This window comes from Oncorhynchus keta, chromosome 35 (genome assembly GCF_023373465.1).
Source record: "Oncorhynchus keta strain PuntledgeMale-10-30-2019 chromosome 35, Oket_V2, whole genome shotgun sequence".
Lineage (NCBI taxonomy): Eukaryota > Metazoa > Chordata > Actinopteri > Salmoniformes > Salmonidae > Oncorhynchus > Oncorhynchus keta.
The window spans coordinates 66278698-66306543 of NC_068455.1; the positions used below are offsets into that span (position 1 = coordinate 66278698).

Genomic DNA, 27846 nt, shown 5'->3' on the forward strand with positions numbered 1-27846 from the left:
TACACTTCAATTATTTAAAAAATATTAATTGCACACACAAACACCATTTGAGTTTGTCATCATATAACGTTTTTCCCCCAAAGTTGATAAGCCATGATTTTGAACCATCTTCTCCCATGCTCCAGCTGCTCTTTCTGTACTGAGTAAGCCATTAAGTATTTTTCTGTTCAACTTTACAGACAAGTTCTCACTCGCCTTCAGTGAATGCTCCAGTCAACTCAAGGGAGCATAGCGGGGAGGGGAGAGGCAGCCAGGCACACACCGACGGTCGCGCGTTTCATTTTAGGCTACGGTTAAGGGCAATGAAAGACGAGGGAGCAAGCAGGGGGGCTTCGGGGTTGGCAAAGTGAGCCTACCCGAAGTACAAAAAATGGTTTAATAAATATTTGATTCATGTCAGGGTTAACGTCACCAAAACGAAACAGAGTGCATTGAAGCTTATAGCAGTAGCAAGCAAAAAGGCACTGAAATAGTAGCGATATATTTACTTTGTATCGTCCTTGGAGAACACATACACTCCGGAAAAATTTCAGAACCGTGTCACTAGAGAATGTTCTTCCACACATTCCACAGACTGGGAGCATAATAAAGTAGTCCCCTAAATAGGTCTACTGCCATTTGAACCATGTTATTCTAGGCACGTAAGGCCTACCAAAACCATATTTCAACTGTGTCAGGAATTGGAAACAAGCAACGGACCCTTTGATATAGCTTTCTGCCTTAGGGTACAACATATAGGTGTGCTGTTGATAAGGCCTGGGGCAATTAACATACCTGAGACTGGAAGGTATTTAAGAGAGGTCATAATTGTGTAATAAATCAGTACCCACCCATGTGAAAAATGTGAGAACACAATGATGTACGTCCTACGTAAAGATTGTACTTGAGTATAACATATATGCTCTTTATCCACAATCCCACATGTATTCATATTTTATAAGCACCTAATTGAATAAAAAGTATACCCTCTAATTCGTTTTACAGATCATAATTAAGAAAAATACAGTTTATGTCTTTTGGTGTCTCCCCAAACTAGTGGACTGCGTATGAATTACGAGATGTGGTGGGATGTTATCCATCCGCGATTGCTGTCAGAAAGGTGTTCCGGCGTTAAGGAAAAGCAACGAGCCAGTGGCTGATAAAGGAACGAGAGGGGGAGGTAAGGCATTTTGGGGAAGAAAGAAACCAAGTTGGTGGAGCTATGTGATACATTCACGGAGTGGATTAATTGTAGACTTTTTTTCCCTCCTGTGAACATGGTTTGGCAATGGTCAGTAGAGTTAACGGCACCACGCGTCCCGTTCTCAAATGTGTTCGCTGAATTTTTGGAGTAAAATGATTTAAAAACGGGAATGATAGCATAACGCATTCTCGAAACATCGAATGGTTTATGTTTTCTTTCAGTCCGCTTTTTGATCATCTGGTTTTTTTCTTTTCTTCTCCCTTTTCAATATCGTTTTCATGCCATAAAAAAAGTGAATAGAAAAGTTTGGACAAGCAACATTTACTACAAAAACGGACTTTATTTTCCTCCTTCCACTGGACCCCACGAGCGCGACGAGTGATTTTTCAAAAAAGCTTTTGCTCTGGAACATCCTGAAGAAAGGATAACTTCACACACTGGACTACATTTGCCTTTAAAAAACATTGTAACGGGGAATATATCTCACAAACAAGAGTAGAAAAGTTATACTGGTGCCAGCTGCGTGCGAAACCAACACAGCAGAAACGCAACTCGTCTTTACGTGACCGCTAGGCAACAAGTCTAGCCTAATGTAAAGGACCATTCGTTCACACTAATGCAGGTGTGGAACCACCTAGAATCATACGAGACCAACAACTTCAACTTATTGAACCTGTCCTAATTAGCCCTATTTCTTTGTTTTTATTTACAACATTAGAAGTATTCCACTTCTAATTCGATGGATTCACATGCGTTACCATCTACCTGTCTGCCTGTAGTCTCCACAGCCAAGACAATATGACTGTGAACACCGTTGTTCAAACATGATTACGTCGTCATGTGATCCTCCCAAAATGTCTTAATCGTCTTATTTAACGTCTGTTTTTATTTATTGTCTGTGTACATATAGCCTATATGTCTGTCTGTTGGTTGTTCTCATTTGGGGCTTATTTGTTGGTTTTTGCATATATATTGCAGGGTCTCTGTCATTCAACTACTGTAGTTCAACTGTACTGTAGACATACTTGAGACTTAATTTGTTTCCAACTCACACGCTGTATTTATTGAGAACGTTAACTTATACCATAGTGGTTCATTAACAGCATTTCTTTTTACTTGATTATTCAGAGTTTTAGACGACCAGGTTAGACATTACGATGGACCGACTTGGAACTAAGTTATTGGAGAAGTTGAAACTGACTGACTCAGGAAGTGTGAAATTTGCCAGTTCTAAAAAGAAAAATGAGTTGGTCAACAACAGCAATGGGAACAACAGTAGTGGACTACCACCAAGCCTGAACACTGCCACTTCCTCACCTTCAAGACCTGGTCAGTTCTCTCTCACCTCTCCAACTTCAACGGAGGCATGTGGGCTGGCTAGTAGCGGGAAGGGATTGGGTGAAAGAGTCTCCTCTACCCAGCACCTCTCAACCTCCATCATCCCCCAACCTACTGACTGCGAACATCAACCCTACTCCCCCTCGACTCTCGCCCCCCTACGGCGCCGGTCGACCCAGCAGCGTGCCTCCTGCTACCTGGGGGAGGGCGTTGACATCCAGATGAGGCGTGAGTCAGGCCTGGGGGACTGTGATCCAGCTGGGTCCAAGGCCTCTCTGAACCATCGCCGCTACTCTCTGGAGCTCCAGCAGCTGGTCCGACGCCAGCAGCTCCTCTCCCAGCCTCCTCTGTCCCACTCCTCTGGCCCCCCTCCAGCTTACCCCGTCCCCTCCTCGGGTTATGGCTCTGCTCCCCGCAGTGGGGCCATGGCTGAGCCACACTACCTTCCCGAGCCTGAGCGTCACAAACGCCTCTCCCTGCAGGAGGCAATGTTCTACAAGAGGCTGAGCACGGGAGGGGAACTCTGGGAGAGCACCAGACCGGCCTCGCTCTCTCACTCCCCACACCGGCCCTCTGAGATGGGTGGAGGAGGAGGGTTCTTCTTCCCCCCAGGCCCAGCACTGAGCCCCTGCTCCTCCTTCAGCCTACAGGAGTCGGTGCTGGTCAGTCCCAGGTCCAGCTTTGCCTCCAGTACAGCCAGCGGTGGAGGGGGAGGGAGCCCTATGGGCAGCCGCTGTAGCAGCAACCGCACCAGTGGAATCAGCCTGGGCTATGACACGCGCTACTCAGCCTCCTCCACCATGGCACAGCAGCTGCAGTTCTCCCTGCACACAGGGGGCTCCACCAGCGGACAGGGATACACAGTCTCAAGCAGGGCCGGGACGCCCTCTGGGGCTGGAGGCTGGCAGGACTACCTGGACGGGGTCTTCTCACCTGGAGGAGCAGGGGTTCAGGATGGCCGGCACTCCTACCCACCTGCGTTGGGGAGCCCGGCGGCTGCCTGTTACCGGGCTGGGCCCGAGTGGTGGGATGAGAAGGGAGCAGGGGCAGCCCGAGGAGAGGAGACTGGCATGGGTGCTGCCGGGGAGCGGACGCGCTACTCTGACCTCCCGGGTACTCACTACCAGGAGGAGCTGACACGCCTGTTGCTAAGAGATGCAGCGCTGGAGGGTGAGGGGCTACACATGGGTGGGCTGATGCTCAAAGAACAGGTCAATCCTCCAATCAATGCCCTCGCCAAGCTGGCAACACTCATTAATACGGCTACGGCTTCCAGACCAATCAAAGCCCAGGAGGAGCCGGGAACAGGAAGGGAGCCGTCGTCCGAGAATCGCCAGGAGTTCTTTGGTGAGATCATCAAACCTCTTCATCGCTGTCATCTTTATCACTTTGTTTTGTTAGTGTCGCGTGCATGTCTTTTTACATTTTTTATGAAAGGATTGGATGGGTGAATAGATGGATAGTCAGATTGTGATAGATGAAAGAGAGAAAATTGGATGGATCGTGTCTCGAGACCTGCATGAACTTGTAGGGCGGCCTAGCTATCACACAAGCAAAGGGAAAGAGAAACGTTTGGCCCTCAGGGAGCTAGCTAAGTCAGAGGCCTATCCAGACAAGTAGAGCTGCTAGGCTGGGCACATCAGACAGAAAGGAGAAGAGAGACGCAGAGAAAAACAAATGAGGAGGAATTATCATAGCTGACATGCATTTATACACGCACCAAAGAGTCTCTGTGCAACAAAGTCACTTAGCCACAACTTAGAGCACTGAATCACATTCTCCAAGAGACTCTTTTGGTGTAGAACAGTTTTAGGCTGGGTTAAGCACAGACCAAGACGTTGCACAAAGAGGGCTGATGAAAGGTAGCTATGCATACACTGAACTGCAAACCTTACCTCAGCTGTAGTTCAGACACAAATGACATGTTAGTGATGAACACAGCACTGACCATTAGTATGAGTCATAGAGAAGATTACAGCTTTGGACCAGCAGTGTGTGTATATGTCTTGCGTATGTGTGTAGTGTGGCAGGATGTGTGTGTGTATTGTGTGTTTGTGTGTTCGGAGTGACTCCAGGCCATAATAATATAGTGGGTGTGTGCAGGGCCGTACTACCCCATTTGGGGCACCTATTTCCAGGGCCCCCCAAAATAGAATTATTATAGCTTATAGTTTCTTTAAAAAATATAACTTCCTGCAGTTCAACATATTTTATAATGAAATTTCATGCAATTCTACACATTTTGTCGTAGCATATGAACACGTCACAGGCAATCTGTTTTTTTTTTTGGGGGTAGTGGGCCCAAGGGCATGTGTAAGCCGGCCCTGGGTGTGTCTGTAGGGCGTGAGTCATGCGTGTGCTGGTTTGTGTTACCCTGCCTTGGCGTGTGCAGGGGCGGTGTGCTGCAGCCTGTTTTTCTTCTGCCCAGGTATGTGAGCCCTCGGGGGATGGGAACTGTGTCAACTCGGCTAGGCTCAGAGCTGTTAACACTACTGAGGCTCTTTACAGGAGCTCAGACAGAGGCTGTGAAAATACTGTGGTTTTAGTAGGACCAGGAGTTACCTAATAAGTCAGACTAGCTAGGTTTCCGTTCAGTTGCCGACAGATTTAATGTGAATATTCTAAAATCTGCATAAAAACAATGTGCACATTTTCCCACCAGATATGTTTCCATCAAATTGACTTGTTGCGGATAATTGAGTCTGATATGACGTAGTGCACATAAAAATAACTTTTGCAGTTAAATTCCCATGTACCCAAGAAAACTAGTTAAAATGGGTTTCCATTGCATTTTCAACTCCACTGATGGTTTTGTCACAATGTGTTATGTGCATGTGATCTAGCCAACATCTGGCAGATGCAGTGAGGGTAAGCTACCTACATGATGAGATTATTATGGACAAAAACTAGATGATTGTTATTAGTCAAACGGCAGTATCGCTCATCATGGAACCAGAATCGTTATTTTATTTAACTAGGCACCAGAATGAGAGACCCTCCATATTTATTGGAAGGGAGGATCAAGTTCGTCACCTTGTACTTTCACCACCCTGTGAAGTTCAACTTATTTCATCTGTAGTCTAATAAACTTGTTCCCCGAGTCGTAGTGGGAGGACCACACAACATGTCACTGCGTGACTCCCAAGTTTACTTTGATATGACGGTTATTATATCAATATTTGCCCATAAGGTGTTTCCACCGCCATTCATTGTACAGACACAAAAAGATCCAACCTTGTCTAGTGTATTTTGTTTGGTCAATCTTGGCTGTTTCCATCATACCTGTCGTTACATTTTTTATCAGACATGTACTGGTCTCGCATAGAAAGGTTGGATGGAAAGCTGGTTAGTGATCAATTTCTTGGATACAGTCTGAAACGAAGCACTGCAACAACTTGGAATGTTGAACTTACTCTACCAGTTGTCAGTGCAGTTGGTCCTTCAGTGGGACAAATTAACCATAGGAAAGTATAATATACCAGGCTTTTTAGAGTTCCTGTACTGCCATTGAAATTTTATTTACCTGGCACATGTGCAAAACCATGTAAACACCTGCAAGACTGTGGTTAATATGTATGCGTCACGTGCATGTACGTCTTGTCCATGTAAATGCCACACACGGAGCCCTGCGTTTTGAAGTCTGTTTAATAATACTTTCCTGTGGATATTTTGCCTCAAATTTCGACCCACTGAAGGACCAACTCCATGGACAATCGGCAGAGAAGTTCCAAGTATATACTGAAACAAAAGTACACTGCTTAAAAAAATAAAGGGAACACTAAAATAACACATCCTAGATCTGAATGAATTAAATATTCTTATTAAATACTTTTTTCTTTACATAGTTGAATGTGCTGACAACAAAATCACACAAATTATCAATGGAAATCAAATTTATCAACCCATGGAGGTCTGGATTTGGAGTCACACTCAGAATTAAAGTGGAAAACCACACTACAGGCTGATCCAACTTTGATGCAATGTCCTTAAAACAAGTCAAAATGAGGCTCAGTAGTGTGTGTGGCCTCCACGTGCCTGTATGACCGCCCTACAACGCCTGGGCATGCTACTGATGAGGTGGCGGATGGTCTCCTGAGGGATCTCCTCCCAGACCTGGACTAAAGCATCCGCCAACTCCTGGACAGTCTGTGGTGCAACGTGGCGTTGGTGGATGGAGCGAGACATGATGTCCCAGATGTGCTCAATTGGATTCAGGTCTGGGGAACGGGCGGGCCAGTCCATAGCATCAATGCCTTCCTCTTGCAGGAACTGCTGACACACTCCAGCCACATGAGGTCTAGCATTGTCTTGCATTAGGAGGAACCCAGGGACAACCGCACCAGCATATGGTCTCACAAGGGGTCTGAGGATCTCATCTCGGTACCTAATGGCAGTCAGGCTAACTCTGCCGAGCACATGGAGGGCTGTGCCGCCCCCAAAGAAATGCCACCCCACACCATGACTGACCCACTGCCAAACCGGTCATGCTGGAGGATGTTGCAGGCAGCAGAACGTTCTCCACGGCATCTCCAGACTGTCACGTCTGTCACATGTGCTCAGTGTGAACCTGCTTTCATCTGTGAAGAGCACAGGGTGCCAGTGGCGAATTTGCCAATCTTGGTGTTCTCTGGCAAATCAAATTTATTTATATAGCCCTTCGTACATCAGCTGATATCTCAAAGTGCTGTACAGAAACCCAGCCTAAAACCCCAAACAGCAAGCAATGCAGGTGTAGAAGCACGGTGGCTAGGAAAAACTCCCTAGAAAGGCCAAAACCTAGGAAGAAACCTACAGAGGAACCAGGCTATGTGGTGTGGCCAGTCTCTTCTGGCTGTGCCGGGTGGAGATTATAACAGAACATGGCCAAGATGTTCAAATTTTCATAAATGACCAGCATGGTCGAATAATAATAATAAGGCAGAACAGTTGAAACTGGAGCAGCAGCACAGTCAGGTGGACTGGGGACAGCAAGGAGTCATCATGTCAGGTCGTCCTGGGGCACGGTCCTTGGGCTCAGGTCCTCCGAGAGAGAGATAGAAAGAAAGAAAGAGAGAATTAGAGAGAGCATATGTGGGGTGGCCAGTCCTCTTCTGGCTGTGCCGGGTGGAGATTATAACAGAACATGGCCAAGATGTTCAAATGTTCATAAATGACCAGAATGGTCAAATAATAGTAAGGCAGAACAGTTGAAACTGGAGCAGCAGCATGGCCAGGTGGACTGGGGACAGCAAGGAGTCATCATGTCAGGTAGTCCTGGGGCATGGTCCTAGGGCTCAGGTCAGTTAAAACTGGAGCAGCAGCATGGCCAGGTGGACTGGGGACAGCAAGGAGTCATCATGTCAGGTAGTCCTGGGGCATGGTCCTAGGGCTCAGGTCCTCCGAGAGAGAGAAAGAAAGAAGGAGAGAATTAGAGAACGCACACTTAGATTCACACAGGACACCGAATAGGACAGGAGAAGTACTCCAGATATAACAAACTGACCCTAGCCCCCCGACACAAACTACTGCAGCATGAATACTGGAGGCTGAGACAGGAGGGGTCAGGAGACACTGTGGCCCCATCTGAGGACACCCCCGGACAGGGCCAAACAGGAAGGATATAACCCCACCCACTTTGCCAAAGCACAGCCCCCACACCACAAGAGGGATATCTTCAACCACCAACTTACCATCCTGAGACAAGGCTGAGTATAGCCCACAAAGATCTCCGCCACGGCACAACCCAAGGGGGGGGGGGCGCCAACCCAGACAGGATGATCACAACAGTGAATCAACCCACTCGGGTGACGCACCCCCTGCAGGGACGGCATGAGAGAGCCCCGGTAAGCCAGTGACTCAGCCCCTGTAATAGGGTTAGAGGCTCAGAGAATCCCAGTGGAAAGAGGGGAACCGGCCAGGCAGAGACAGCAAGGGCGGTTCGTTGCTCCAGAGCCTTTCCGTTCACCTTCCCACTCCTGGGCCAGACTACACTCAATCATATGACCCACTGAAGAGATGAGTCTTCAGTAAAGACTTAAAGGTTGAGACCGAGTTTGCGTCTCTGACATGGGTAGGCAGACCGTTCCATAAAAATTGAGCTCTATAGGAGAAAGCCCTGCCTCCAGCTGTTTGCTTAGAAATTCTAGGGACAATTAGGAGGCCTGCGTCTTGTGACCGTAGCGTACGTGTAGGTATGTACGGCAGGACCAAATCAGAGAGATAGGTAGGAGCAAGCCCATGTAATGCTTTGTAGGTTAGCAGTAAAACCTTGAAATCAGCCCTTGCTTTGACAGGAAGCCAGTGTAGAGAGGCAAGCACTGGAGTAATATGATCAAATTTTTTGGTTCTCGTCAGGATTCTAGCAGCCGTATTTAGCACTAACTGAAGTTTATTTAGTGCTTTATCCGGGTAGCCGGAAAGTAGAGCATTGCAGTAGTCTAACCTAGAAGTGACAAAAGCATGGATTAATTTTTCTGCATCATTTTTGGACAGAAAGTTTCTGATTTTTGCAATATTACGTAGATGGAAAAAAGCTGTCCTCGAAATGGTCTTGATATGTTCTTCAAAAGAGAGATCAGGGTCCAGAGTAACGCCGAGGTCCTTCACAGTTTTATTTGAGACGACTGTACAACCATTTAGATTAATTGTCAGATTCAACAGAAGATCTCTTTGTTTCTTGGGACCTAGAACAAGCATCTCTGTTTTGTCCGAGTTTAATAGTAGAAAGTTTGCAGCCATCCACTTCTTTATGTCTGAAACACATGCTTCTAGCGAGGGCAATTTTGGGGCTTCACCATGTTTCATTGAAATGTACAGCTGTGTGTCATCCGCATAGCAGTGAAAGTTAACATTATGTTTTCGAATAACATCCCCAATAGGTAAAATGTATAGTGAAAACAATAGTGGTCCTAAAACGGAACCTTGAGGAACACCGAAATTTACAGTTGATTTGTCAGAGGACAAACCATTCACAGAGACAAACTGATATCTTTCCGACAGATAAGATCTAAACCAGGCCAGAACATGTCCGTGTAGACCAATTTGGGTTTCCAATCTCTCCAAAAGAATGTGGTGATCGATGGTATCAAAAGCAGATGCAGAGCCTCGGTCCGATGCCATGAAAATGTCATTTACCACCTTCACAAGTGCCGTCTCAGTGCTATGATGGGGTCTAAAACAAGACTGAAGCATTTCGTATACATTGTTTGTATTCAGGAAGGCAGTGAGTTGCTGCGCAACAGCCGTCTCTAAAATTTTGGAGAGGAATGGAAGATTCGATATAGGCCAATAGTTTTTTATATTTTCTGGGTCAAGGTTTGGCTTTTTCAAGAGAGGCTTTATTACTGCCACTTTTAGTGAGTTTGGTACACATTCAGTGGATAGAGAGCCGTTTATTATGTTCAACATAGGAGGGCCAAGCACAGGAAGCAGCTCTTTCAGTAGTTTAGTTGGAATAGGGTCCAGTATGCAGCTTGAAGGTTTAGAGGCCATGATTATTTTCATCATTGTGTCAAGAGATATAGTAGTAAAACACTTGAGCGTCTCTCTTGATCCTAGGTCCTGGCAGAGTTGTGCAGACTCAGGACAACTGAGGTTTGGAGGAATACGCAGGTTTAAAGAGGAGTCCGTAATTTGCTTTCTAATAATCATAATATTTTCCTCAAAGAAGTTCATGAATTTATCACTGCTAAAGTGAAAGTCATCCTCTCTTGGGGAATGCTGCTTTTTAGTTAGCTTTGCGACAGTATCAAAAAGGAATTTCGGATTGTTCTTATTTTCCTCAATTAAGTTAGAAAAATAGGATGATCGAGCAGCAGTAAGGGCTCTTCGGTACTGCGCGGTACTGTCTTTCCAAGCTAGTCGGAAGACTTCCAGTTTGGTGTGGCGCCATTTCCGTTCCAATTTTCTGGAAGCTTGCTTCAGAGCTCGGGTATTTTCTGTGTACCAGGGAGCTAGTTTCTTATGAGAAATGTTTTTAGTTTTTAGGGGTGCAACTGCATCTAGGGTATTGCGCAAGGTTAAATCGAGATCCTCAGTTAGGTGGTTAACTGATTTTTGTCCTCTGGCGTCCTTGGGTAGGCAGAGGGAGTCTGGAAGGGCATCAAGGAATCTTTGGCAAATGCCAAATGTCCTGCACGGTGTTGGGCTGTAAGCTCAACCCCCACCTGTGGACGTCGGGCCCTCATACCACCCTCATGGAGTCTGTTTCTGACCATTTGAGCAGACACATGCACATTTCTGGCCTGCTGGAGGTCATTTTGCAGGGCTCTGGCAGTGCTCCTCCTGATCCTCCTTGCACAAAGGTGGAGGTAGCGGTCCTGCTGCTGGGTTGTTGCCCTCCTATGACCTCCTCCACGTCTCCTGATGTACTGCCTGTCTTCTGGTAGCGCCTCCATGCTCTGGACACTACGCTGACAGACAGAGCAAACCTTCTTGCCACAGCTCGCATTGATGTTCCATCCTGGATGAGCTGCACTACCTGAGCCACTTGTGTGGGTTGTAGACTCCGTCTCATGCTACCACTAGAGTGAAAGCACCGCCAGCATTCAAAAGTGACCAAAACATCAGCCAGGAAGCATAAGAACTGAGAAGTGGTCTGTGGTTATCACCTGCAGAACCACTCCTTTATTGGGGGTGTCTTGCTAATTGCCTAAAACTTCCACCTGTTGTCTATTCCATTTGCACAACAGCATGTGAAATTTATTGTCAATCAGTGTTGCTTCCTAAGTGGACAGTTGGATTTCACAGAAGTGTGATTGACTTGGAGTTACATTGTGTTGTTTAAGTGTTCCCTTTATTTTTTTGAGCAGTGTATAAAGCAACATGTAAAGTTTTGGTTTCATGAGCTGAAATAAAAGATCACAGACATTTTCCATATGCACAAAAAGCTTATTTCTCTAAAATGTTGTGCACAAATTTGGTTTTCATTCCTGTTAGTGAGCATTTCTCATTTTCCAAGATAATTGATACACCTAACGGGTGTGGAATATCAAGAAGCTGATTAAACAGCACGATCATTACACAGGTGCATCTTGTGCTGAGGACAATGAAAGGCCACTCTAAAATGTGCAGTTTTTTCACACAATGCCACAGATGGCTCAAGTCTTGAGGGAGCTTGCAATTGGCATGCTGACTGCAGGAATGTCCACCGGAGCTATTTTCAGAGGATTGAATGTTCATTTCTCTGCCATAAGCCGCCTGCAACGTTGTTTTAGATAATTTGGCAGTACTTCCAACTGACCTCACAACCACAGACCACATATAACCACACCAGCCCAGGACCTCCGCATCTGGCATCTTCGCCTGTGAGATCGTCTGAGACCAGCCACCCGGGCAGCTAATTAAACTGGGTTTGCACAATCAACTCTATGCAAAGGAAATGGTTCCCTAGTGCATGAGGAAAATGGTGGTCACACCAGATACTGACTGGTTTTCTGATCCATTCGTAGTCCTGGGCCTGTATTCACAAATCATCTCGGAGTAGGAGTGCTGATCTAGGATCAGGTTCCCTCTGTCCATGCAATCTTATTCATTATGATCTAAAAGGCCTAATGATATGTTCTAAGTAGTTAGGTTTGTCAAATGTACCTGACCAGGCAAAAGTACCAGGCATTTTTTGTTGTTGACTTTGACTTGTGCTGTTTGACTCGGCAGACCAAGACATGTTCTTGATGAAGTGACCTCACCCGGAAGGAATCTGGGCTCATGTCTTGTTGAGTAATGGTTGTTGATTGTGTTGATTGTGTTGCAGGTACATGTGTGAAGTGTAGGAAAGGTGTGTATGGCTCGGATAATGCTTGCCAGGCTCTGGACAGCCTCTATCACACACGCTGCTTCACCTGTGTGTCCTGTGGTGAGTTGAACACACACACACTGCGTCAATACACTATATGCAGTTTATAGTCAGGAAAACAGCTCTATCAACTTAGCGTGACTGTCCTGGGATTGTCTGTCCATCTGTCCCAGGTCGCACCCTGAGAAACAAGGACTTCTACAACGTCAATGGCTCTGTGTACTGTAAAGAGGATTACATGGTAAGAGGTCGAGGTCTTTATCTCACTCAGTGGCATTGTTTGTGTCTTTTTTAATATAACTTTTAACTAGGCAAGTCAGTTGAGAACAAACTCTTATTTACAGTGACGGCCTACCAAAAGGCCTCCTGCAGGGACGGGGGCTGGGATTAAAAATATAGGACAAAACACACATTACAACAAAATACACAACACTACATAAAGAGAGAATTCATAGACATCAGTGCCTTACATTTTGAATCAATTCCTTACTGGAGTTTTACATATTGCTCTTCAGGGTTGGGGTCAATAAAGGAAGTACACTGACATTCCAATTCTCTTCAATGCTTTTCAATTAGGAGCATGTGGAATTGGAATTTGGTTTACTTTCTGAATTGACCCCAACCCTGGTGCTTTCTATGGTATGATGTAAAACCATGTTCTCTCTTCTCTCCATACTCAGTTCTCAGGCTTCCAGGCTGCAGCAGAGAAATGCAGTGTGTGTGGCCACCTTATCCTGGAACAGGTGTGTGTGTGTGTTTAAATGGTTTTGGGGGGTCCTTGTATGTCCAATGTTTCATTTGTGAATCTAAATGTGTGTGCGTTAAATTGAATTTATGTTAATGTCAAGGGACCTTCCCTTATCTACTGTGTGGTCCTGTTTGTCCAGCAGATCCTCCAGGCAATGGGGAACTCCTACCACCCTGGCTGTTTCCGCTGTGTGGTGTGTTCCAAAGCCCTGGACGGAGTCTCCTTCACTGTCGACCACCTCAGCAACATCTACTGTGTCTCCGACTACAACAGGTGAGACGGGGTGTCCAGTAGGCCAGACTGGGGCTTTGATATACTACAGACGGGGTGTCCAGTAGGCCAGACTGGGGCTTTGATATACTACAGACGGGGTGTCCAGTAGGCCAGACTGGGGCTTTGATATACTACAGACGGGGTGTCCAGTAGGTCAGACTGAGGCTTTGATATACTACAGACGGGGTGTCCAGTAGGTCAGACTGAGGCTTTGATATACTACAGACGGGGTGTCCAGTAGGTCAGACTGAGGCTTTGATATACTACAGACGGGGTGTCCAGTAGGCCAGACTGAGGCTTTGATATACTACAGACGGGGTGTCCAGTAGGCCAGACTGGGGCTTTGATATACTACAGACGGGGTGTCCAGTAGGCCAGGCTGGGGCTTTGATATACTACAGACGGGGTGTCCAGTAGGTCAGACTGAGGCTTTGATATACTACAGACGGGGTGTCCAGTAGGCCAGACTGGGGCTTTGATATACTACAGACGGGGTGTCCAGTAGGTCAGACTGAGGCTTTGATATACTACAGACGGGGTGTCCAGTAGGCCAGACTGAGGCTTTGATATACTACAGACGGGGTGGTCCAGTAGGCCAGACTGAGGCTTTGATATACTACAGACGGGGTGTCCAGTAGGCCAGACTGGGGCTTTGATATACTACAGACGGGGTGTCCAGTAGGTCAGACTGAGGCTTTGATATACTACAGACGGGGTGTTCCAGTAGGTCAGACTGAGGCTTTGATATACTACAGACGGGGTGTCCAGTAGGTCAGACTAAGGCTTTGATATACTACAGAGTAGACTAATTAATTGTCAAGCTATTTAGGGTCAGAGGATACAATTCAGTTGACCAGTTTGTACATTACTAGGGCTATATGTAGTTATATTCTAATATTGGAACTCTTGTTGTCCTGTAGAACGTTCGCTCCTAAATGTGCTGCCTGTTTACAACCCATCTTACCCGCTGAGGTGAGTCTCATTGTGTTTCCTTTGCTCGGTGTGTGTTAACCTATATCGAGACATAACTCAATGCCGCTCTGACCAACTTCATACCGCTACGTGATTGTAATGCACTGACTAATCTCACTGCTGCTGTTTTGGGTTACAGGACAGCGAGGAGATACTCAGGGTGGTGTCTATGAACAAAGATTATCACTTTGAGTGCTACCACTGTGAGGTTAGGATGGCCTTCATCTAATAATAGCAGCTAACAACTATGTAATGTGGTCAGTCTACTCGGGTTCTTAAATCAGGCTGAGCAGTCATTTGTTCCTACCCAGCACTAACACACATGGTTCAACCACAGTAATCAAGGGGCATCATTGGTTGAATCAGGTGTGTTAGTACTGGGCGGAAACAAAACCCTGCAAGTCGCCAGGACCATAAATGAAGAAGTGACTCACTGTACTGTATTTTAATAAGCATTAAACCTGAACTCGAATCAGATTTAATGTTCTCTCTGTGTCCGTTTGATTCCTCAGGATTGTGGGAAGCAGCTCTCGGATCAGCCGGGTTCCCAGTGCTTCCCTCTGGACTCTCATCTCCTCTGTCACTCATGTCACATGATGCAGGTGTGCGCCTCGCATAACATTCCCCCTCACAGCACAAACTGAGGAAGAAACTATGTAGCAAACATTCATACCCTTTCAACATTCCTTCTTTCCGCCACCCTTTCTCACTCCTGCACACCCAGATCATATGGGTTGCTGTTTACTTTTAATTTAATTTACTTTTAAAATTCTACACAAAAATGTTGGTAAAGGCTTTTAACACAGAGCAGGTGAATTTACTGTATGGTCCAGAGTTTGAACACCTGTCTGTGACCTGGGCCAAGTTCATTAGGGCACACTGTATCAGAACGTTTTGCAACAGAAAATGAAAGCCAGCATTTTATTGGACAAGTACAGATAGTACCTCCTGGAGCATTTGTCCATTTGGTGGCTACTGAACAGCACCCAGGTGCGACAGAAGTCCTACTGTTCTACGATCACTGTACCGTAACATTCTCATAGGGAGAACATAGCCTGTTTCCAGATCAGTTTGTGCTTTTTTGCCAACACCTATGGTCATTGGCAAGCCATTATTTTACAGATCTGGAGCCAGGCTAGGAATACAAAACTACTGCTTTCTTATTATTTCCTGACCATGTCGACTGTTTGCTTATAGACCAGAGGTATTCAACTCTTACCCTACGAGGTCTGGAGCCTGCTGGTTTTCTGTTCTACCTGATAATTGCACCTACCTGGTGTCCCAGGTCTTAATTCAGTTCCTGATTAGAGGGGAACAATGAAAAAAAACACAGTGACACTGGCTTCAAGGCCATAGAAGGGATTTATCGATCTGCTTAACCTGTTTTTTTGTATTTATCTATCACTAGCAAACAATTTGCACTTAAAATTGGACATGTTTACCTTAAGAGATTTAAGTGTTTCTTGTAAAAGTAAAAAAAAACATTCCTGTATCTGTTGTAATTAATAAATATTTTCCTTTTTGTGTGTTTGACTAAGTGGTCTTTTCTATTGCAGTTACAATTTGTCCAGGTGGCACTCATACGTAGTATTCAGGATAGCATGCTTACACGTATACTACACAGGGAAAATACATGAGCTAATCTGACAAATATGCGTGATAAAGAATGGACTAACACTTAACTTTGCATATATTTTAATTTGTACATTCAGCACTTACAGGAGACAAACAAGTTTCAAACTAAAATCATAAAATTCATATTAAAACAGTAGATAATTAAGTTTCACTCTCATCCAATGACGAATGACTGGAGAAAGACAAATGGGACAGTTATGTCATTCCAGTGCCACACGGATTCTCTCAGTGCTTTTGATCCCCCCCACCCATGACAGTATGCATGCCAAGTGTGCGTCTATGAAATCAGTTCCCCACCCCACACAAATGTCCCTACCCATCTGACAAGGCAAAAGGACAGTTTCGTAGTGTGATTTCAGTGTAATGACATCACCGGCTGTAACCTTATTGTGTGGAGAGGGATATCAGACCACCACACACTAGAACACCCATCCAAGGCTGAGATGAACAAGATTCATCATAAAACATCAAAGGACAAAATATAACCTTCACATGACCCTACAAAGGGCCTTGGTACGGGTAGTAGAAAAAAATTACTTCAGAGGATTTTGGAATAGTAAAACTGTTTGTAGGCTGGTCTGCTATTTTTAAATGGATTATTACTTCGTTCCAAGCCTCAAGAGTGCCGAGCACATAAGCTAGAGGGAGCCAAACCCCCACCCTTTGTTTCCATCTCTGGTTAAAATGTAGGACTATTTACAGAGCTCAGCATAGGCCTCTCAACTGCTTCGTATGAGGAAGACCACATACACCCAATACGTGGGCAGACAGACAGACGACGGAGGAAGAGAGAATGTCTGAAATTGCACCATATCCATTCCCTACATAGGACAATACTGTCAACGAGGGTCTGCATACAGGAGACAGGGTACCATTTAGGAGGCAGCCAGTTTCACTTCACTAACAATCAACATGTGACCAGGTAGTTTATACGTGTAAATGTGAGGCGGGCTTTTCTAAACGAGTCTCCCTGGCCTAAAGGACAGTTGACTAGTAAGGAGGAACAGACTATTACCATGGAGATAATGGAAGTGTTTTAAGGTGAAAGGAGGGGGACATGATTGCATCCTTCATTTCCCCCGTCCCTGCCTCCGTCTCTCCGTCACTGACCCCGCTCAGCGGCGTCTGTCTCTGAGGTTGCTACGGCTACGGGAGTGTCGGAACCCCGACAAGGGTTTAATATCGGGACCTTTGGGTTTGAAACCACCAATGTCCTTCCTCTTGTCCCCATCCCTCCCTCGCTCCCCCTCTCTGTCCCTCCCTCGCTCCCCCTCTCTGTCCCTGTCTCCCTCAGGTCCCCGGACACTCCCACCTCCAGTGCTGACCGCAGCACCTCCCTCCTCTCTACTTTTCATTCTCTCCTTCTTCTCCTCCTCTCGCTTCTTGTCCTCCTCCTCCTGCTGTTCTTTCCTCCTCCTCTCTCGTTCTTTCTGTCGCTCTTCCCGTTCCTTCCCCCTCTGGTTTGCCTGGAGATACCAACAAAGGTAATTAATGACAACACACACACACACCTATCAAGTTGTTGCATTATGACTGAGTGTGTGTGTCTCAAACCTGTTCCTCAGTGAGGGGAAGCCAGTATATGCAGGGAGCTGCTTTGGTCTTATTGAAGAGGTCGTCTAGTAGTTTGACAGGAGGTTCATCTGTTGGAACAGCTCAAAATGGAGGACGGGGGAAGAGAGTGAGCGTCTGAGCATCATATCTATAGGCTACGAACACAGCTAGGACATTACGAGGTGTTCACTCGCATGATGTAGTAAAAATACAGACTTTCAAATGTCTGTTTTAATGTGCTATCAGACAGCAGGAGCTCCTGCAAGGCATCAAACTCCTCTCACCCTTTTTGTCGGTCTTCTTCTCCTTCCCTTCCCTCTCTTTTCGCCTCCTCTCTCTATCCAGGGAGCGAGATCTCCTCCCTCTCTCCCTCTCCTCTCCTGGTTTGCCTCCGAAGTCTCGCACCTTGTCCCGGTCCCACTCGCGTTCCGCCCTGGTCCTCTCCCGGCGTTCCATCTCCCTCTCTCTCTCCGCCCACTGGTCCCGCACCCCTCCGACAGCCCCGCGGTCCGCGCGCCCGTCCCGTTCAGGCATCAGAGGGGGCAGCCCCCCCGGTCGGACTTTGGGACCTCCAGGACCCACGGCAGGCTGGGGCCGGTGCTCCTCTCTGGGGTCCACGGTCAGCAGACCTCTGTGGAAGTCCAGCTAGAGAAGGGAGAGAACCAGGGGAAGAAAGGATGAATTAGAGGAAGAGAGGGGTTAATTTCTACATGGGCAGCAGCAGTGTTGTATCACTTAACACTTTCTTGGATGGATAAGAGAGGAAGGGTTTGGTTGAATGTGTATTAAAATATATGATTAACTCTTTATACATGTGATCTCCACACCATAAACCGAGGTATTCATTCTGTTGAGCTATATTCCTTTAGTCCTAAGTGAAGTGCCAGCCATGTCTTTCCCAAGCTACTTTATAATGATCCCCATCAGTTCATCAGGGCTATTCCTGGGATCCTAGTGTTTACTAGTACTATCCGGTTGTCCCGTTGGTGCGAGAGGGTAGAGTAGAATTACCTCGTTCTGCTCACAGAAGTCCACACTGAGGACCTTAGGGTTGCTCTGGGGCCACTTCACCCTGTGCAGAGCAGTTCGTGTGGCCACAGCCTCCTCTGTACTAGAGTACTGGGGGGGAACAGGTCAACAAACAATGGACAATTCTTTGAGAAACAATGGTGTGGTGTGGACTTTCAAAGCCATCAGGGCTCAATTAAGTCATTTGGGAATAAATGATCTGACAAGACTTGATTCTCAGACAAGACAATAATAACTGGTATGAGCGAGAGACCAGGTGAGAGAGAGCCCGGGTGAGAGACAGAGAGACCAGGTGAGAGAGAGAGAGCGAGAGAGCCCGGCTAAGAGAGACCGGGTGAGATAGCCACTCACAGTGACGTAGCAGTGAGATTTGATCTTGTCGATCCAAAAGCCCTCCTCCACCACAGAGCCTGTCCTGTTCAGCAGCTCCTTCAGCTGGCCCAGGGTGAAAGGTCGCACCAGGTTACAGACGTGGACGATGTTGGAGACTTTGCCTCTGGGCGGAGAGGGCAGTTTGTCTGTGCGGACTGGATCGTCGATGGTAACAGACACACCAGACTTCTGCTGACTGATGGAGCGACGAACCAGAGTATCACTGGGAGTGACTGAGGGACAGAACGAGAGGAAGGAAAAGAGAGAGCAAAATGAAAAGGGGAAAAAAAACACGACATGACAAACATGACAAAAAGTATGTGGACACCTGCTCGTCAAACATCTCATTCTAAAATCATGGGCATTATTATGGAGTTGGTCCCTCCTTTGCTGCTATAACAGCCTCCACTCTTCTGGGAAGGATTTCCACTAGATGTTGGAGCGGGAACCTGCTTCCATTCAGCCACCAGAGCATTAGTGATGTTGGGCGATTAGGCCTGGCTCGCAGTCGGCGTTCCAATTCAAGGTGTACAATGGGTTTGAGGTCAGGGCTCTGTGCAGGCCAGTCAAGTTCATCCACACCGATCAAAAAACCATTTCTGTATAGACCTCGCTTTGTGCACGGGGGCATTGTCATGCTGAAACAGGAAAGGGCCTTCAGCAAACTGTTGCCACAAAGTTGATAGCACAGAATGGTCTAGAATGTCACTGTATACTGTAGCGTTAAGATTTCCCTTCACTGGAACTAAGAGGACTAGCCCGAACCATGAAAAATGGCCCCAAACCATTATTCTTCCTCCGCCAAACTTTACAGTTGGTAAAGTTCTCCTGGTATCCGCCAAACCCAGATTATTAGTCCGGCGGACTGCCAGATGGTGAAGCATGATCATCTCTCCAGAAAACGTGTTTCACTGCTCCAGGGTCCAATGTCGGCGAGCTTTACACCACTCCAGCTGACACTTGGCATTGCACATGGTGATCTTAGGCTTGTGTGCGGCTGCTCAGCCATGCAAACCCATTTCATGAAGCTCCCGACGAACAGTGCTGACGTTGCTTCCAGAGGCAGTTTGGAACTCAGCAGTGAGTGTTGCTATGCGCTTTGAGCTTGTGAGGCCTACCACTTCGCGGCTGAGCCGTTGTTGCTCCTCGACGTTTCCACTTCACAATAATAGCACTTACAGTTGACCGGGGCAGCTCTAGCAGGGCAGAAATTTGACAAACTGATTTGTTAGAAAGGTGGCATCCTATGACTGTGTTATGTTGAAAGTCACTGAGCTCTTCAGCAAGGCCATTCTACTGACAATGTGTGTCTATGGAGATTGCATGGCTGTGTGCTCAATTTTATACACCGGCCAGCAACGGGTGTGGCTAAAATAGCCGAATCCACTCATTTGAAGGGGTGTTCACATACTTCTGTATACAGTGGGGAGAACAAGTATTTGATACACTGCCGATTTTGCAGGTTTCCCTACTTACAAAGCATGTATATTTTACCATAGGTACACTTCAACTGTGAGAGACGGAATCTAAAACAAAAATCCAGAAAATCACATTGTATGATTTTTAAGTAATTAATTTGCATTTTATTGCATGACATAAGTATTTGATACATCAGAAAAGCAGAACTTAATATTTGGTACAGAAACCTTTGTTTGCAAATACAGAGATCATATCATACGTTTCCTGTAGTTCTTGACCAGGTTTTCACACACTACAGCAGGGATTTTGGCCCACTCCTCCATACAGACCTTCTCCAGATCCTTCAGGTTTCGGGGCTGTCGCTGGGTAATACGGACTTTCAGCTCCTTCCAAAGATTTTCTATTGTTACGGAGCCATTCCTTAGTTGCCCTGGCTGTGTGTTTCGGGTCGTTGTCATGCTGGAAGACCCAGCCACGACCCATCTTCAATGCTCTTACTGAGGGAAGGAGGTTGTTGGCTAAGATCTCGCGATACATGGCCCCATCCATCCTCCCCTCAATACGGTGCAGTCGTCCTGTCCCCTTTGCAGAAAAGCATCCTCAAAGAATGATGTTTCCACCTCCATGCTTCACGGTTGGGATGGTGTTCTTGGGGTTGTACTCATCCTTCTTCTTCCTCCAAACACGGCGAGTGGAGTTTAGACCAAAAAGCTCTATTTTTGACTCATCAGACCACATGACCTAATATATGCCATTTAGCAGACGCTTTTATCCAAAGCGACTTACAGTCATGTGTGCATACATTCTACGTATGGGTGGTCCCGGGAATCGAACCCACTACCCTGGCGTTACAAGCGCCATGCTCTACCAACTGAGCTACAGAAGGACCTCCTGCCATTCCTCCTCTGGATCATCCAGATGGTCATCGACAAACTTCAGATGGGCCTGGACATGCGCTGGCTTGAGCAGGGGTACCTTGCGTGAGCTGCAGAATTTTAATCCATGACGGCATCGTGTGTTACTAATGGTTTTCTTTGAGACTGTGGACCCAGCTCTCTTCAGGTCATTGACCAGGTCCTGCCGTGTAGTTCTGGGCTGATCCCTCACCTTCCTCGTGATCATTGATGCCCCACGAGGTGAGATCTTGCATGGAGCCCCAGACTGAGGGTGATTGACCGTCATCTTGAACTTCTTCCATTTTCTAAATATATATATTTTTTTTACCTTTATTTTACTAGGCAAGTCAGTTAAGAACAAATTCTTATTTTCAATGACGGCCTAGTGGGTTAACTGCCTGTTCAGGGGCAGAACGACAGATTTGTACCATGTCAGCTCGGGGATTTGAACTTGCAACCTTTCGGTTACTAGTCCAACGCTCTAACCACTAGGCTACCTGCCGCCAACAGTTGTTGCCTTCTCACCAAGTTGCTTGCCTATTGTCCTGTAGCCCATCCCAGCCTTGTGCAGGTCTACAATTGTATCCCTGATGTCCTTACACAGCTCTCTGGTCTTGCCCATTGTGGAGAGGGTGGAGTCTGTTTGATTGAGTGTGTGGACAGGTGTCTTTTATACAGGTAACGAGTTCAAACAGGTGCAGTTAATACAGGTAACGAGTGGAGAACAGGAGGGCTTCTTAAAGAAAAACTAACAGGTCTGTGAGAGCCGGAATTCTTACTGGTTGGTAGGTGATCAAATACTTATGTTATGCAATAAAATGCAAATGAATTACTTTAAAAAAATATTATACAATGTGATTTTCTGGATTTTTGTTTTAGATTCCGTCTCTCACAGTTGAAGTGTACCAATGATAAAAATGACAGACCTCAACATGCTTTGTAAGTAGGAAAACCTGCAAAATCGGCAGTGTATCAAGTACTTGTTCTCCCCACTGTAGGTAGTGTATTTGCCTGAGAGGCTTGGGAGATTGTGTTACACTTCAGAACTGCTGTGTGGTAATTCAGGGTTGGTGTCAAATCCATTTAAATTCCAGTCAATTCAGAAATACACTCACATTCCAATTCTCCTCAGTGCTTTTCAATGAGGAAAATGTCAAATTGGAATTGGTTTTACTTTCTGAATTTAAATGATATTGACCTCAACCCTGCGGTTTGTTACCTTTCTTGGCGTTGGCGTCATGTGTTGTGGAGGACTGACACACTATGCCATCTTCTGAGTAGCTGTTCTTTCGCTTCTCTTTGTGTGTCCTCTCACACTCCCGTTTATTCTCCTCCTCTTCCTCCTCTCGTTCTCCCTGGCCATTCTCATGGCTTTCCCCTGGGACCACCTGCGAATAAAGGAGAGAAAATTCATCACTACAGCGGATTGCAGGACGATACTAATAATACCACAGTGGGGGGGGGTGACCTCAAGCCATTTGAAATCTACATGTCGTCTCCCAGTATGTCTCTAATTACTATTAATTAAGGTGATCATTGAAGAGATTGCATGGTGGTTGAGATGACACTGAACCGTCCTCCGTCCTGAGTGAGACACAGAGGCTTTCTGCATGTACTCCCCACCTGTGTGACGGTGCGTCTGATCTTAAGGTCTTTGTCCAGGCCCTGGTCCTCCCTGGTGGTGGAGGTGTCCTCGTCCCCAGACAGCTGGCTGTCGTCTGGGTGGAGATCCATCACAGCCTCCTGACTGGTCTTGATGTCTGGGATCAGAGACTGATGGGAGCAGAAAAAGGACAATCACTTTGAATGTAACTTTTGAATGGTTGTTCTTTCCGAAGTGAAACGTAGTGTTTTTATTCATCTTCAATGTGTTGCTGTTTGTTCAGAAGTCAGTGGAGGGTCAGAATGCGTGTCCCTCCAGTACCTTTAGAGAGTCTGTGGTGATGCTGATGGAGGGTTTCTTGGTGGTGACGGCCGTGCAGGATCCCCACCTCCTCTTCCTCCCCGCGGCGGTCCCAGACTCTGCCTCTCCTGCTCCCTCTGGAGACGTCTTACTGCCTGCTGGGAGAAGCAACAGGTTAGTATCACAGATTGTATGGCGGTGATAACGTGAGGGGGAACTTTAACCCTTTTTGATGGTCAATTACAGATTGAAGACATAAAATTCCGTGTTCACTGAGGTGAGAATCTGTAACAAGCTAAAATGGTAATACTCACTGGTTAAAGAGATGTTGCGGGTGGCCAAGGCTTTAGGAGTGGTGCTCTGGAACGACAGAGACATAACACATACCCCAGGGGTGTGGGGAGAGATCAGACCCACATACTGGGACTAAACAGACTGAACAGAGAGAGAGGAGAGGCGGGGGGACAGAGAGAGAGGAGAGGGGATAGAGAGAGAGGAGAGGCGGGGGAGACAGAAAAAGGCGGGGAGAGACAGAGGGGGGGGGGGACAGAGAGAGAGGAGAGGCGGGGGACAGAGAGAGAGGAGAGGCGGGGGACAGAGAGAGAGGAGGGGCGGGTGACAGAGAGAGAGGAGGGGCGGGGGAGACAGAAAAAGGTGGGGATAGAGAGGAGAGGCGGGGGGACAGAGGAGGGGCGGGGAGAGAGAGAGAGGAGGGGGGAGAGAGAGAGAGGAGGGGCGGGGAGAGAGAGAGAGAGGAGGGGCGGGGAGAGAGAGAGAGAGGAGGGCGGGGGAGAGAGAGAGAGGAGGGGCGGGGAGAGAGAGAGAGGAGGGGCGGGGAGAGAGAGAGAGGAGGGGCGGGGGAGAGAGAGAGGAGGGGGGGGAGAGAGAGAGAGAGGAGGGGCGGGGAGAGAGAGAGAGGAGGGGCGGGGGAGAGAGAGAGAGGAGGGGCGGGGAGAGAGAGAGAGGAGGGGCGGGGAGAGAGAGAGAGAGAGAGGAGGGGCGGGGAGAGAGAGAGAGGAGGGGCGGGGAGAGAGAGAGAGAGGAGGGGCGGGGAGAGAGAGAGAGAGAGGAGGGGCAGGGGGAGAGAGAGAGAGAGAGGAGGGGCGGGGAGAGAGAGAGAGGAGGGGCGGGGAGAGAGAGGAGGGGCGGGGAGACAGAGAGAGGAGGGGCGGGGAGACAGAGAGAGAGGAGGGGCGGGGAGACAGAGAGAGGAGGAGGCGGGGGAGAGAGAGGAGGAGGCGGGGGATAGAGAGAGGATGGGGGGGATAGACAGAGGAGAGGTGGGGGATAGAGAGGGTGGAGGGGTAGGGGGACAGAGAGAGGGGCGGGGGAGAGAGAGGAGAGATGAGGGGGATAGACAGAGAAGAGATGAGGGGGGGATAGACAGAGGAGAGATGAGGGGGGAGGAGATTTTTTTTAATTTGATTAAAAAACGTTATTTAACTAGGCAAGTCAGTTAAAAACAAATTCTTATTTTCAATGACGGCCTAGGAACAGTGGGTTTACTGCCTTGTTCACAGGGGCAGAACGACAGATTTTTACCTTGTCAACTCAGGGATTTGAACTTGCAACATTCTAACCTCTAGGCTACCCTGCCGCCCCGATGAGGGGGGATAGAGAGAAATGGTTGACAGACTCCTATTAAACCACATAAGGAGAAGATGGAGGGGGGGGGGCTTGGTCGATACAGAGACTCCAGACACGTTCGCCTCCACCTTCGTTCAAAGAACACAGGGAGATGATCACTAGAGAAGGACTGAATATACTCCTGCTGTGTGTTGGTGTGGCTGTAGCACTAAGAAATCACTAGACAACTAATGTACACCCTTCCTTGTGCGTGTTAGCTATAACTCCTACTGTGTTACTGTGGGGTTAGCTAGACTAATCACTAGACAACTCCTACTGTGTTACTGTGGGGGTAGCTAGACTAAATCACTAGACAACTCCTACTGTGTTACTGTGGGGGTAGCTAGACTAATCACTAGACAACTCCTACTGTGTTACTGTGGGGGTAGCTAGACTAAATCACTAGACAACTCCTACTGTGTTACTGTGGGGGTAGCTAGACTAATCACTAGACAACTCCTACTGTGGGGGTAGCTAGACTAATCACTAGACAACTCCTACTGTGGGGGTAGCTAGACTAATCACTAGACAACTCCTACTGTGTTACTGTGGGGGTAGCTAGACTAATCACTAGACAACTCCTACTGTGGGGGTAGCTAGACTAATCACTAGACAACTCCTACTGTGTTACTGTGGGGTTAGCTAGACTAATCACTAGACAACTCCTACTGTGTTACTGTGGGGGTAGCTAGACTAAATCACTAGACAACTCCTACTGTGTTACTGTGGGGGTAGCTAGACTAATCACTAGACAACTCCTACTGTGGGGGTAGCTAGACTAATCACTAGACAACTCCTACTGTGGGGGTAGCTAGACTAATCACTAGACAACTCCTACTGTGTTACTGTGGGGGTAGCTAGACTAATCACTAGACAACTCCTACTGTGGGGGTAGCTAGACTAATCACTAGACAACTCCTACTGTGGGGGTAGCTAGACTAATCACTAGACAACTCCTACTGTGGGGGTAGCTAGACTAATCACTAGACAACTCCTACTGTGGGGGTAGCTAGACTAATCGGTAGACTAATCACTAGACATCTCCAACTGTGTGTGTTGATGTAGACACGGTGGTAATTAACGGAATATAATCCTGTGGTTTGGGTGTTGTGCACAAACCGAACACATAGAAATGAATATGAATACGTGAAGGGGTCTAATTGAAGGCCTCAAGTAGCTTTCCTCTGCTACACTGAACCCAGACCTCAGCTGGTTGAGTAGAAGACTGACGTTGACTAATACCGTTCAGCTCCAAGTGGAGTGACACCGGGCGTTGTGTTAACACATCTTCATGGGCCCTGGGAGGTTAACGTTCAGACCAGCAGACAAGAGGAGGACACCCTGGAGCTGATCGTTAATAATGACTTGAGTGTCTGGCTCTTCCTGTATGTGTTAAAGCAGAGACCGGCTATACTAAACTTCATTATGGCAGTTACATGTCGTTGTCCTTACATTTGGCATTTACAAAAGGCCTGTGTTGGCGGCTGAAAATGTACATGAAATATTACAGGAACTAATGTAGCGAGTCGCTGTTTGGGTGGCGACAGTGTTCGATGTCACAGAGGTGGAGGGGTGCCGGAGACCTCGTCTGTCAGACCAGAGACACCTGAACAGCTCTGGGCTGATACTGCAGTTCCAACAGAGTGGACGGTGATCTTGCAGGAAATGTATGCAGACACTTAGGATCGACTAGATACCTGCTTTAGGAGATCAAATTAGGATGTGTTTTCAATCAAATTGAAAGTGCAGTAATCGTGAGTTTAAAAAAGGGGTTGTACTGAGTTACACATAGCAAAATGAAGTCAATCCTCCAGTCGTAGAAGTAAACGACCAAAAAGACCTAACTGAAACTAACTGACATTTCCTGAACAGTTGTTAAGAAAATACATAAAAATATACATCTCAAATAGAGAGAAATTACAAGTCATTTCCTGGTACCATTGACACCTGATTCCTCACTGGCTTGGCTATGGCTCAACCGCACGGCAGTGTGTACTGTATCTAGGCAACAAGGGTCCAATCAGGGAAGGCAGAGGTGTGAGGGCGGGACTCGATTTGAATGGTGATTAGCAGGCAGGCAGGGATCTTAACCTTGGACTTTTTTGACTGGTGCTTTGCTTGATAGTCATTTTGCCTTTTGCTTGTCAGGCAAGGGGTTCAATAAGTGTTGGTTTGTCGTTTAATATTGGTAGAAGGGGGACAAAACTCTGGCAGTCCCAATATAAACTAATCGGGTAGGTGATGTCCATGACAGAACTCGCATGCCCTGTAAACTTGAAAAGTTCCAACTGAAAAACCTCTGGTTGTGTAATAACCAATAGTCCAATGAGATCACAGATTAAAGTTTAAATCCATAGCGGCTCGTGTAGGGTCAAAGTTCAGTGAGAGGGAAGCCGTAGGGAGATGTTCAATAGGTTCAAAAAATGTAATAACATGTTAAAAAGCTGTGAATTCAGTTTGTAGGCTATAAACACTTCTACTGATGACTTATTCTGTGTGTGCACTGCAACCAGTTCTACTGAATGATGTCCTTTTGTCTTTGATGCAAGTGAAAAGTTCAAATCAGATCCAGAAGGTTGTAATAGTCTATGATGAGGATTGACCAGCCGATCATGGTTCAGGTTGGCTGCTGGCCTGGCAGGCCAAGCCAATAGGAGCATTCGGAACAAGGGAATGAGCCAATGAAAGGGCCCATAGCTACAAAACAGTTCCATATTTTCTTGCACTCAGAGATTGTATTTTATGAAAAAAAAAAAGGTGGAAGTTCAAAATAATGTTTTAAATCCACTTGAATAATCCATTTGAGTGTCTACATTGAAGACACAGCTGGGAGATGCACAGGAGAAAGTCTATTTGGTGTCGTTTCAGATTACCAGGCCGTGATGATATCTGGGTGGGCCTCAGTGTGTAGGTGGGCCCTGTTCATTCAAGTCCATGAGGCAGAAAGGCACCTGCCTGATTACAGTCATCTCGCCCAGTAGGGGGCATACTGGCATGGAAACGAGGATAAACAGCAGGAAGTCATCGTGTCTGTGATAAGTCTGTTTTCCACGTTCTTGCTTGCAGGTTGGCAGAACATGCTCCTTCTCTCTCGGTGTGGGCGTTGCGAGTAGCTGTTGCTTTAGT

The 27846-nt window shown here is 46.9% G+C and overlaps 2 protein-coding genes across 3 annotated transcripts in view; one reads left to right on the forward strand and one right to left on the reverse strand.

Moving 5' to 3' along the window:
- The first annotated feature begins 1165 nt into the window (after window positions 1–1165).
- LOC118368875 (LIM domain-containing protein ajuba-like) lies at window positions 1166–15812 on the forward strand. 2 transcript variants are annotated; one of them, XM_035753330.2, is made up of 8 exons: window positions 1166–3868; window positions 12252–12353; window positions 12467–12534; window positions 12974–13036; window positions 13181–13314; window positions 14235–14286; window positions 14426–14494; window positions 14799–15812. In XM_035753330.2, the coding sequence occupies exons 1-8, from the start codon at window positions 2341–2343 to the stop codon at window positions 14928–14930; spliced, it is 2148 nt and encodes a 715-aa protein (XP_035609223.1). In that variant the 5' UTR covers window positions 1166–2340; the 3' UTR covers window positions 14931–15812. The 2 variants fall into 2 exon arrangements, with proteins under 2 accessions (XP_035609223.1, XP_035609224.1); XM_035753331.2 differs by having other exon boundaries at window positions 13184–13314.
- Window positions 15813–15964: 152 nt separating this feature from the next.
- The window catches only part of acin1b (apoptotic chromatin condensation inducer 1b), a 34487-nt gene continuing 22605 nt past the window's right edge, over window positions 15965–27846 (reverse strand). The window contains 9 exon segments of the mRNA XM_035753326.2: window positions 15965–17387; window positions 17476–17576; window positions 17760–18120; window positions 18487–18594; window positions 18856–19109; window positions 22411–22579; window positions 22815–22964; window positions 23116–23249; window positions 23409–23454. Of these exon segments, the coding sequence (XP_035609219.2) occupies window positions 17037–17387; window positions 17476–17576; window positions 17760–18120; window positions 18487–18594; window positions 18856–19109; window positions 22411–22579; window positions 22815–22964; window positions 23116–23249; window positions 23409–23454 (1674 nt within the window). The 3' untranslated portion in view covers window positions 15965–17036.

Coding starts and splice junctions, on each gene's coding strand:
- LOC118368875 (XM_035753330.2), top strand. CDS start 2,341: ATGGACCGACTTGGAACTAAGTTATTGGAGAAGTTGAAACTGACTGAC. Junction 12,535..12,973: donor ACTGTAAAGAGGATTACATG/GTAAGAGGTCGA, acceptor CTCCATACTCAG/TTCTCAGGCTTCCAGGCTGC. Junction 14,287..14,425: donor AACCCATCTTACCCGCTGAG/GTGAGTCTCATT, acceptor TTTGGGTTACAG/GACAGCGAGGAGATACTCAG.